The 13,182-nt window shown below is 36.0% G+C and overlaps 1 protein-coding gene across 1 annotated transcript in view; it reads right to left on the minus strand.

The window, feature by feature from the left end:
• Positions 1-13,182, minus strand: part of gpr158b (G protein-coupled receptor 158b) — a 50,656-nt gene that overhangs the window by 4,527 nt on the left and 32,947 nt on the right. The window contains exons 6-8 of the mRNA XM_016283622.1: positions 11,300-11,409; positions 10,945-11,183; positions 5,981-6,119 (exon numbers count right to left, since the gene is read on the minus strand). Of these exons, the coding sequence (XP_016139108.1) occupies positions 5,981-6,119; positions 10,945-11,183; positions 11,300-11,409 (488 nt within the window). The remainder of the gene's footprint in view (positions 1-5,980; positions 6,120-10,944; positions 11,184-11,299; positions 11,410-13,182) is intronic.

Below are 13,182 nucleotides of genomic sequence, written 5' to 3' on the forward strand. Positions count from 1 at the left end.
ACATTTCACAATTTTGACAATTATTATTCAATCACATATTTATGCATATCAAAACTAAACGTGTTACATAAAGGAAACTTTAAAAGTTGATCAACTCGCAAAAATTATTATAATTCACTAAAAATTGCTTTCTGCTCCCAGATATATTATATGATATTACTATCCACAATTTTTCAAATCAACTCCCCCCTTTCCATTGTCACAGCTGATGTATCATCTCACTCATATTACATTACTTTGCTCAGACATTCATGTGCTCGGATTTCGTAATTATGATATTTCCAACTCTGCTTAAAGGGCACAATAAGTAAAATATAAAATAACATTGGTAATTACATCTTCATTGTGGTGTCCATGTGCACTCAACCCATACATACATTCATTCTGATATGACTTGAAGGCAGCATGTGACCTATTTTTGGGTCGTGACCTACTAGTTGAGAACCAAAGCTCAAGAGAACTCACAGCTATTTGTCACAGATTCTGAAATATTTCCTAAACGTCCACTTGCTAGATCTATGCCTTTTTTATTATTTATTAGCGAAATAAATGAAAAGATTTCTGTGGTCAAAGAGAGTGAAATGAAGGAGCACTAGAGCAGTCTGAAAGATGGCAGACTGAGGGTGAGACAGGAACAGGGTGAATGGGGTTATTTTAGGTTTTAGTAGTTTTATGTGTGAGCTGTCTGCAGCAGGCATATTTTATGAACCTTCTCTCAAGTGGCTTATCAGTGCTGTCTTCATGATGCATGTCGTTTAGCTGAGGCCAGCTGTCTTCACCTTTTTTACAAGTCTAGTAGTGTAAAGTTCTGCTGATGTGATCCGGTTTTTACTTTCTAATTGGGGCCCAGACAACTTTCAGTCATTATAGGGGGCTTGGTTACACAATTCATGCTAAACAAACCCCTGCAAATTTGCAGTTCAGTGTCACACTCTGGGAAATGACGGTTGCAGACAAAATGGAGATATGTGTGTCTGCACAGAGCCAGTAATGCTGGTAAGCCTGGTAAATTTAGCATACTAAGTGCAAGAACACCAGATCCAGATGTGAAGTCCCTTGTAAAAAAAAAAGTATACTTTAGCATGCTTTTATAAAGAGTACTTATTATGTAAAAAATATAAAAGAATTGACTTTAGTGCAAAATGAATGTAATGTTTTCAGGACACTTACTTGCATATTAATTGTAACTAAAAGAAAATGTATTAAATTTGATGTATTTCATAATTCATAATTTCATAGTTACTTATATATTGTCTTTAAAATAAAAGTTCAAGTGTACTATTGCATGTACTGAAAAGCATTTATAGTAAATTAAAATGTAAAGTAAAAATTAAAGTAATTTCTAATAAAAGTTGTATACTGTATATACTTGGAATTACACATTTGCAATGATGAAGTTGCAATTTAGTACATTTAACGTTCATTAACTTTAAATGTAATATTGAATAACACTACAGTTTAAATAGTACTTTACAAATTATAATCATAATTATAAATGATTAAAGTATTTTACATATGCTTTATAATTTTAGTCAACACACCAAAATAAGACAAACGAATCTTAAAGTGTAATGGTTTAAAATATACTTTACAATAAAACGTTTAATTTGAATTAATTTGTTACAAAGTGCACTTTATTTAATAGTATATTATCTGTAAAGTATAGTTACTTAGAAGGATACTTCGACACAACATTGCACATTCAATACAATTAAGGGCACTTCTTTTTCACAGTAGGTAACTATCCATTAAAGACAATTTACTTGGAGCAAATATACTGTATATACACACTATACTGTATATACTGTAAATATACAGATGCTCGTCCACATAGTATTCCCACCTCAGAAAGGACAGCTTTAGACAATTTCACATCTCTAAAAATGAACAGGTTTTCACTGAATAATTAATGTAAGTGCTTTAAAAAATACAAGCTTCACATTTCCGCTTTAAAACCCTCTTGTATGTTGGCCTGGTTTACCTCTATTCTAAGTGTGCTGTACTAAAAACACAGAAGATTTAAAATGATTATTTGCAGTAACCAGTATGCATTATGTCACAAATGCTGTCAACAGAGCTTGTGTTCAGTGTTTTGAATGCAGCAAACATTCCTTTAGGAAGCTTTCTTAAGACTGCTGTGGTAAATATAAGTGGATGTGGGCTGGAGTTTCATAAGATGCGAATATTATACTGTCACTCTCTAAAGAAAACAGGAAGTCTCTGTTCCTGGTGGGTGTAGTAACTGACATTTGGACACTCTTGAGGGAATGCGATGACATGCTGCATAGAATCACTTTAACGCCTTACTGAAACAACAGAGAGTTTGTGTTGGACAAAAATCTCCACGCAAATAAAGAGAAGTTCTTTTTAAATTAAACAACATGGGCTCATCTTTGAACTTGTCATTTATTGTATGTTTAAAAATACAGTTGTTACTTTTCTAAGCTGATTAGCATTAGCAATTAGCCTCTGCTGGTAGATTGCTGTGTAAGGTCCTATCCCACTTTCTCAATTCCTAAACACAAACAAGTGTGTCCTAATGAGAAAGAGCTGTTCTTAAAGGGGTCATATGATGTGATTTCAATTGTTCCTTTCTCTTTGGAGTGTTACAAGCTCTTGGTGCATAAAGAAGATCTGTAAAGTTGCAAAGACTAAAGTCTCAAACCCAAAGAGATATTCCTTATAAAAGTTAAGAGTCAGCCACGCCTACCTAAAACGGCTCGTTCTAACACGCCCCCACATGTCTACCTCACTATGTGGGAAGATTTGCATAACGCCACCCAAATGTTCACGCAAAGAAAGAAGGCGTAACTTTTATTCTCGCTGTAGTATTGTTGCCGCCGCCGCCATGCCGTGAAGGCGCTGTGTGCTTCGTTGTGAAAGCAAAACTACTTTGTTTGGCCTTCCAAAACAGGACGATATCGCTTCGTCACGCCTGGAGCTGATCCGTGCTGGTCGCTGAGGAAATACTTCAACTTTGCGCTGTGGATCGCCGGATCGGCTTTCACCGTGGACGAAGCGGAGTCCTGCCCGGGGTCGTCACATGTGGTTGCCACAGTATGGTAAGGGACGTAACATTTCCGTCACACGCTTGAAGAATTCGGCCAATCACAACGCACTGGATAGCTGGCCAATCAGAGCACACCTTGCTTTACAGAACGATGAGCTTTGTACAAATCGACACGTTTCAGAAAGGCGGGGCATAGAGGAGAAACAATAATGTACAGTACGTGGAAAAGAATGTGTTTTTTGAACCTTAAACCGCATAAACACATTTCATTACACCAAATACACAAAATAATGTTCTTTTTAGCAACATCACATGACCCCTTTAATCAATTACTGCTATAGTAGGCGACGCTCTAAAAACCGCTGGGTTTAGATTGTTGGGTGAGGAATTTGGGTTGATTTGACCCAGTTTGGATTGAAAATGGTTTATAATCAGTAACCCAATGGTGCTGGGTTGGGAATGCAGACATGAAAGAGAGCATGAAGGTCTCACAACGGTTTTGCGTGCCGATAATACTTTGCCTATCTGTGTTTGCAGTGCCAACGATAGGAATATGTGTGGAAAACACAAGAAAGCTAATCGAAGCAGAGAGGAGAGAGAAATTTGAAACTGACTGCAGTGAGGAGTGTGTATACACGACACTGATTTCAACTAAAAACAGAAGACATTTTATGCAATTTGGCCATTCATTTACATGACAATGGCATTCTGGGGCCCTGAAAACACAAACTTTTAAAAAACAGGTGCAAGTTTTTGTTGTTATCATCAATTGTTATCATCTCCGTGTAAATTACAAAAACATAAATGAGTGAAAACAGTGACATCATGTACATGCATATTATGTGTTCAGTCTATAGATATGTGTGCAGGCATATAGTGTTTCTTTACAAAATGACATCGCCATCTACTGGCCTGTCATGCATAATACAGTGTTTTTAGCTGTTTTTGCGGATCCGTGTGAACGGGGACCGTTTTTACATTGTTGTTGTCTGTATGCAAAACTTTTCAAAAATGCAAAGGAAAAACTTTCTAGTACGTTTTTATTTGGTTTAGTACAACCAAATTACTCGAAATGTGACCAGTGAGCGGGAACTAAACAACCCGGAATGGAGCTTGAATATATAATTGTATAAAATAACTGGTTAATTGTCTTCTTACACTAGTAATTCAGTATCAATCTTATAAAAAGCAATTTTGTATAAGCTGTTTAACTTTTCAGTTGACATTCATTTCAACACTTTTTTCTTACTCAAGTACACATGTAGGTTTTTACGGCCAGTTTGAACATATTGGTTGTTTATTAGTTCTCAAAAAGCACATATTCTGCACGACCATATGTGACCCTGGACCACAAAACCAGTCTTAAGTTGCTGGGGTATATTTGTAGCAATAGCCAAAAATACATTGTATGGGTCAAAATTATTGATTTTTCTTCTATGCCAAAAATCATTAGGATATAAAGTAAAGATCATGTTCCGTGAAGATAAAATTGTAAATTTCCTACTGTAAATATATTATAACTTAATTTTTGATTAGTAATATGCATTGCTAAGAACTTCATTTGGACAACTTTAAAGGCGATTTTCTCAATATTTAGATTTTTTTGCACCCTCAGATTCCAGATTTTCAATAGTTGTATCTCGGCCAAATATTGTCCTATACTAAAAAAACATACATCAATGGAAAGCTTATTTATTCAGCTTTCAGATAATGTATAAATCTCAATTTCGAAAAAAATTACCCTTATGACTGGTTTTGTGCTCCAGGGTCACATATTCTACATCCCTAAAACCCAAACTTAACAACTACCCTACTAACTATTAATAAGCAGCAAATTAGGAGTTTATTGAGGCAAAAGCCATATTTAATGATTCGTTAATGGCGAGAATTGGACCTTAAAATAAATTGTGACTGTTTTTACATTTGGCGATATTTGTCTATCTCTGGTCATTCTAGCTTATCAGCAAATTTTCATTTTCCTTTTGATTATTACTGCTGCCTGAGTTGTTACTATAGTTATTCTGTGTGTGATTTTATTTTCCATCATATTATGGGTGAGTTGCTAAAAGTCAGAGACAGTCTGTAGATTTTCAGCAGCTAACAGATTTGCATGTATGATGGTGGGTACAGATTTTTTATCTTTAGGCTGTGATTCCATCCAGACCGAGGATTTCAAACATGTTTTTGTATTTTTTGTATTTTGTAATGTGTATTTTGAGCTGATTTTAGAATGCATGTCGTGTTCATTTGTCACAAGTCTCCTAGTAACAAGACGTGTTTCTGTGCAAGTTTATAGGCTTTATGCAGGAACAAACCAGAAAACAGGTCTCATCGCATCTCGAGAAATTGCTAATAGCAGTATGAACTGATGGCAATATCTATGGACTATTAATCAGCTAACCTGCCTAATTCTATTTGTTGTTGGCATTTTATTCGATTTTAATATCCAAATGTTAGTGAGAAGAAGAAAAATAAACTATGAGATATCCATTTACATACGTGATGGTGTGTTGCACATAACCCACAGAACAAAAATCTGGTAGCATGTGATCATTTAGTGTATGATGTCCAGTTTTTCTCCATTTACAAATTTGGTGAGTGTATGACCCCTAATGTTTTAAAGCCTGTTTTGAAAATTTGAAAAGATTTAAAAAGTTGTTTATTTACTAAATAAAGTCTAACTGAAAACACAAAGAAAGGGAAATGTTTGATTGAACCATTTTTACCCATTTTCACCAGTGACCATTTTTTTCAGAGAAAGGTTTTTTGGAAATTGTGTTTCTTGCACACGACAAATCTCAGAAAATCAGTTTGTATTTCATTTGCATTTCAGCTCTCATGTTACTCCTCAAGTGTGGTGTTGCATTCCACTCACAAAGCAGAGAGCCTGTCTCATGAATAAACATGGAAAGCATGACATCTTAATCATGCTTCTGCCGTTGCTGCTCATAACCAATGCACGTTGCTCACCTTATGATGTGAAATATTGCAGAGATGAGGAGTTCATTATAAATGGCGATGGCCAAGTAGCGAGGCTCGTGGAAAGCGGAGGGAACGGTCCTCACTGCATAGCACAAATAGACGCCCCACAGCAGGAACAGGAACTCCGCTAGAACAGGAACACAAGGAGACACAGTGCCGTCACTAATTATTTAGTGTGTCAAATCACTTAAAGTAACACCAAGTCGACAATGCATGAACATCTTGAAGGCGACGTTTGTAACAACTTTACAAATCTGAATGGAATCTGCCTAATCTCTAAACTCCATAATCAGGCCATACATATATATTTGGTAACACTTTAGTTAAGGACCAATTTTTACTATTAAGTAGTTTCTTATTAGCATGCATATTACTAGCATATTGGCTGTTTATTAATACTCTTAAAGCACATATTAATGCTTTATTCTACATGGGCATATTTTAGATGCTTTAATCACACTCCATACCTAAATTTAACAACTACCTAACTATTAAGTCACAGTGCACAGTGAAAAATTGACTCTTCTCTAATTAATTAATAGGAAAACCTTTCTTTGAATGAACACACATATCATTCAGGTCATTGTGTATATTACTGCTGTCTTGTATATTATCTGTTGTATTGTAGACTAGTTTATGCATGCTTATGATAGAACCACTCATTCATGTAACCTTACATATAACGTGTTTGGTCTCTATTCATTCGTATTCGGATGATCTAATTGAGAGTGTATATTGTATGTTTATACCTATGCAACATATTAGTGTTCTAAGAATCTTTATTAGTTTGTGCATCAACACCCAAGCAAATTACATATGCGAAATACCATGCTTAGAGACAAAGGGTCGTAAAATCCTCCAGCAATTGCCACCTCCCGCTTGGAATTTCCGTCTTTCTCATTGGACAAGCCCCTCTTGAGAGGCGTGAATCTTCGCAGACTTTAAAGACCGCACTTCAGTGACCTGCCCCGAGTCGGTGGTTCGGTTAGATTCTAAGATGAAGACATGAGCTATACCAACTGTATGCGTGTGTGTGTGTGTGTGTGTGTGTGTATGTGTATGTTGGACCAGTTTAAGTGTTTATGTAGTTAATAAAGTCTTACTTTGTCACACTCGACATTGTTCATCGTTTGCTCATAACTGGAGTCACTTAATCATGCAGATTTATGCTACAGGCTCTGTGTAGTATTGTACAATAAGAAAGTTATTTCCCTTAACCAGGAAATTAACGTTCTTAGAATTGACAGACAGTTGACCCTGAGAGGTCAAGTAAATATCTACAGCGGATCTAAATATTTATAATGAATTATAACTAGTTATGATTAATTATTCATATTTCCCCATGAGCTGATTCGCTACAGGCAAATAAGGAGTTAATTGAGAGAAACGTCATAGTTAAGAGTTAGTTAATAGTGAGAATTGGTCACCAAATTAAAGTGACCATATATTTTATATAACTTAAAAAACAAAATATATTTTAGTATTTCAATAAAGTTAATATTAGTTTTTTTCCCCTATTTTAAGCATTAACATTCATTTGTAAGCTGTAGTGTTAGGAATTGAGAACTGTTTCTCATTCAGAATCAGTTTCTTTTTCTTTTTCTTTTTTTTTTAAATAATTCAATCAAATGATTTTTATGATTTTCTGCATTCTTTCACCACATGGACTGAAGACCGTAGAAAAATACTATGACATGTTTGCTGCATAGCTCCTCAATGTACAGTTCCATAGCAAAATCATTCGTTTTAGCTGATTTGTGGAATTTGCCATTTGATGTAAATATAATGAGAGAGAATGACTATAAATAGACAACACAACCCAATGGTTGCATGCCAAGATGAAATGGTTCATTTTAATGAATCTGCCAAAAAGATTCACAAAGAGGCTGCATCTGAATTATCATACTTCCCTATACTATATAGTAGGTGAAAAAAAAGTATGTGAATGAGTAGTATGTCCAGATTCACAATATTCATATAACAGCAGGCGAGAAGTTTCCAGACGACCGCCTACTTCCAGGGAGTTTCTGAAGTGTGCATCTGATGGACACTTTACTATCCCATGAGGCCACGGGAGAAGATTTGTAAATGACAGTGAAGAAAAGCAAATGGCGCTGGTAGGACACGACAATGACTAAATGACAGATAGTAGTAAATCCGAATTAAAGCATGTTTTTTTTTTTTGCAGTTGCAAAGTGAGTACTTGACTGTAATCTGGACGTGCTACATTCATCATGTTGTCATTGTCATGTGACCTACAAGCGTCAGCTGCGTCAAGTCACTGCCACTCATAAATCCTCTCCTGTGGCCTCATGGGATACTAAAGTGTCCATCATATACACACATCAGAATCACGCCGGGAGTAGCAGGTCATTTGGGTACTTTTTGTCTACTCTTTTATGAGTACTGTGAATTTGGATATACATTTTTTGTGACACTGTGGTTTCGGATTATTTTAGGATGCAGCCACTGGTCTCAAACTCAAGACATGAGCTATAAGTTTGAATTAATCACTCAGTCATCAAAGTCATCAAAGGTACTTTATTAATTGAATTGCTACAAGAACCAGAATCACTCAATGGAAATTGACCTGAATCCCTAAATTCCTTATGATTATCATATCATTTTGTTTCAACATGTTACTCTCATATCTCTGGAAGCAGTGGATCTTTGTAGATTTTGTTGTTGTTGTTTTGTCAGTCTCTGTTTTGTCTTTCACTTTTCTGTTAATAATATTCAGTACAATTTCTACCTACTTTAATTCAAAAACTTAAGTTCAGTTGCTGCCTTAATTTTTTTTTAAGTATAATCGACTTGGTTGTACAAGTATGGGTACAAAACGTAAAGGGTTACTTTACGTTACGGAACACAAATCAAGATATTTTTGATGAAATCCGAGAGCTTTCTGACCCTCCCATAGACAGCAAGGGTCCTACCATGGTCAAGGCAAAGAAACGTAGTAGGACATCATTAAAATAGTCCATCTGACATCAGTGGTTCAATCACTCAGTCATCAAAGTCATCAAAGGTACTTTATTAATTGAATTGCTACAAGAACCAGAATCACTCAATGGAAATTGACCTGAATCCCTAAATTCCTTATGATTATCATATCATTTTGTTTCAACATGTTACTCTCATATCTCTGGAAGCAGTGGATCTTTGTAGATTTTGTTGTTGTTGTTTTGTCAGTCTCTGTTTTGTCTTTCACTTTTCTGTTAATAATATTCAGTACAATTTCTACCTACTTTAATTCAAAAACTTAAGTTCAGTTGCTGCCTTAATTTTTTTTTAAGTATAATCGACTTGGTTGTACAAGTATGGGTACAAAACGTAAAGGGTTACTTTACGTTACGGAACACAAATCAAGATATTTTTGATGAAATCCGAGAGCTTTCTGACCCTCCCATAGACAGCAAGGGTCCTACCATGGTCAAGGCAAAGAAACGTAGTAGGACATCATTAAAATAGTCCATCTGACATCAGTGGTTCAACCGTAATTTTACGAAGCTACAAGAATACTTTTTGTGCGCAAAAACAAAAAAACTAAAATAACTTTATTCAACAATTTCTTCTCTTCCGGGACAGTCCTCCACCATTATCGACGCATGCGCATTGCTTTCCTCTGCTTGTAAACAAGTTCTATGTCAGCTCTTGGATTTCATCAAAAATATCTTAATTTGTGTTCCGAAGATGGACGAAGGTCTCACAGGTTTCGAACAACATGAGGATGAGTAATCAATGACAGAATTTTTGGATGAACTAACCATTTAAATTCCATTAAACCGAATTGAAAAATCAGGTTGAATTTCATATTATTTCATTTAACTTATTTTGATGAGTTAAAGTAATAAACATAAGTTGCCATGACTTACTGATTAAATATATGAAAAATATATGTGCTATTTTAAAATGGCATTTTTTTGCATTTATTTTACCTGCTTCTACTGAACACAAAATTCCTAAACTTACAGTGAAAAAATGGACAATAGCTGTTTTAGACCATTTTTGGTTTGTAATACAAAATGTACTTTTTAATAATAAGCAAAGCAGTGGCACTGCTTTGCGGAAGCAATACTGAACCAGTCTTATTTAAGTATCACTGAGATACTATTACATATTTATCTATTTGTTTTCATTTTAGTTTTAGTACATTTGTGTTTTGTCATTTTATTTGTTTAAATATATCTATATAGTTTTAGTTTGACTTATTTTAGTGCAATCGGTTAAACTTGACTTGGCAACTAGTTAAATTACAATTAAAGTTTTTTATTATTTTATTTCAAGTAAAAAGTTATTTTATTGTTTTAAAAAGGAAAATGGGATAAATAAGAAATGAGACAACGAAGACTGTTTTGTGTCTTCAAAAAGGACCAAAAAGTACAATAAGTATAGCTTATATCTTTGTCCTTCCAGCATTGAAATATTACAGGTGAAAATGCCTTTGTTTGTGTGCATGAATGGATATCATGAGTTTCCGGGCTATCTCCATGCAGTTCACGCTGTAAGCAGAAGGTTCTGGAGCTGTCAGAGTGAGCCGTCTCTGCATCACTGGCCACGTCTCACACCCTCATGCCTTAAAGGCTGTCTGGCCACACTCAGATGATCCGATTATACATCCCACATCTCTTCTGTCAAAGTTGCATCCATAACCCTGAGACTTTGGCATTCTTGCCTCATTTTCCTTTTGTTTGAGGCTGCTGGTAGCACAAAAGGCGGTGGCAGGTGTGTGAGATATTGACCTCTGCAATCTACTTCTTTGTGATATACTTATTTATAATATTATTATAAAAATATATAAAGCATATATGATATCAAATACTAATTATTGCTGGCTTTTAAATCTGCATCTCATCTAATGACATTTTTAACTGTGGTTTGAGTGTGTGAGTGTCTGTATTTTGCTCTCCAGTATAACATCTAGTAGTATAACATTAAGCATAAGAACTGACCAGCAGCCATCATGTAGTCCCAGCTGTCCAGCAGGCACATGTTGAACTGCAGGCCCTCTGGGGTGAAACCGATGTCGATGAGGGCACGATGGGTGTCAGGACTCTGGCATATGGCTGAGGTCCAGGCCACGAGGAACCACACGACCACCAGCAAAATTACAGCAAGCAGATGCAGAACCCTCCAGCTGGTCATGTACGGGATCCGCTGGGCGGTGCGGGACAGGAACACCTTTAAAACCCTTGTTATGAGAAACAAGGACAAGACACAAATATAAAAGTGGTAAACTAAAGCAACACTTTTTTCTTATGCAGACTTCAGCAGAAACATGATTGTTGCTGGCAGCATTATTTGTACCTGTACAGTTTGAGAATCACTGTTCCGTAGACGATGGCAAATCCGAGCAAACGGAGCCATCTCAGGAGAATACACCGGAAAACACTTGGATTAAAATACTGTATCATAACCTGATGATACAAAGATAAAAACGAAAAGTTAGTAAGTTGACTAATCACTGAATTTCTTTTGCATTCATTTCTTTATACTGTATACTAAGGCTGTAATTGTGATAAGAAGAACACATCAGTTTCACAGTTTCACTGATGCTCTTCAGGAAACAGAAGGTAGCTGGCTCAGTCTCATGAGACCTGTCAAGAATACGTCATATTTCACATTAAAAATCAAAAGAAAGTAGTAAGGAATTATATTCTGCTAAAAGTAAATGAAATGACAATTTGCTGAAATTCATTCACTCTCAGACCAACAGATTTGGAGAAATGTAACATTCTGTCACTTGCTCATCTATGGATGCTCTGCAGTGAATGGGTGCCGTCAGAATGAGAGTCCAAACAGCTGATAAAAACATCACAATAATCCACAAGAAATCCACACCAGTCCGGCAATTACCATCTCGAGAAGCCACAAATTGTGTGTTTGTACGAAACTCATTCTCCATTAAGACATTTTTTACTTCTGCCCCGAATATGAGTCCTCTATCCACAATATTGCTCTCTCGAGTGAAAAAAAGTAATCTGGTCTGAATCAGAAGAGAAATCTGCACAGATCAAGCACTATTTACAAGCCAATACAGTCCAAAATAATTTTTAACAAATATGTGGGTGGATTTTGACGTGAGAGACAGCAGGAGATGGACTTTTTCACTGGAGGAAGCGTTATTATGGTTAATGGACTTGCATTTTGGCAACGGTTTAAAGTTAAAACACCTTTATGATAGATTTATTTCTTACAAACACAGCTGTTCGCTTCACAAGATGGTAATTGATGGTCTGGAGTGGTGTGGATTTCTTGTGGATTACTGTGATGTTTTTTCTCCAGCTGTTTGGACTCTCATTCTGACGGCACCCATTCACTGCAGAGGATCCATTGGTGAGCAAGTGATACATTTCTTCAAATTTGATGAAGAAACAAACTCATCTACATCTTAGATGGCCCGAGGGTGAGTACATTTTCAGCAAATTTTCATTTTTTGGGTGAGCTACTCTTAATTGTTTTCACAATGCAACAGTGTAATTTACTTGATGCAAATTAAACACATTGACATATCCTTCAAAACTATACAAATATGCACAAATATATTCATGTTATTATGCATGTGAATGAAGTATAAGTACAAGCTTGTTCTTTATCCTCCCGAGCCTGTAAAGTGCTCCCTGAATTCCTCATTATCTGTCAAGCCTGGTCTCCCTTTTGTTCTGTGCCTGTCTTATTTAAAGCAGCAGAATTAAATAAATATCAGCGCGGACTGATGGAAAGATGCATCTGTTCTCATGTCTCCTAGGAGAATCACCAGTACAGCTTTCCAATCCACAGTCGCCCTCTTAAATGTGCAAACAGCAAAACGGCCCCTCCAGTATAATCAAAGAGCTCGCCATGTGCAGCGTCTAACCATGAGGAAGACTCAATTAGCAGCACTTCTCCTCTCAGATAAATAAATGAGCACATGCCTTTTACACTCATTAGGAAAGTGAAAAGCTTGATGTACAGTAAGGTAGTTCATATTTGAACTGTCCACACAAGAAACTACTCCAACACTACAACCAAATTGGGGAAAATGCCTTTGTTATTTTATAGTCCTAGTTCTGTTAGGTTTCCATCTTATAAACCTGCTTTATACTAGACACAGAAAGGCACAGAAATGTTCACCGGAAATCTTTAAATCAGGTGCATTCTGGTTAGAAATGCTGTCCAACTTGATGAGGCATCATGCTGATGTGTGGCAA

This window comes from Sinocyclocheilus grahami, unplaced genomic scaffold (assembly GCF_001515645.1).
Source record: "Sinocyclocheilus grahami isolate Dianchi unplaced genomic scaffold, SAMN03320097.WGS_v1.1 scaffold176.1, whole genome shotgun sequence".
In the NCBI taxonomy this organism is placed as follows: Eukaryota; Metazoa; Chordata; class Actinopteri; order Cypriniformes; family Cyprinidae; genus Sinocyclocheilus; species Sinocyclocheilus grahami.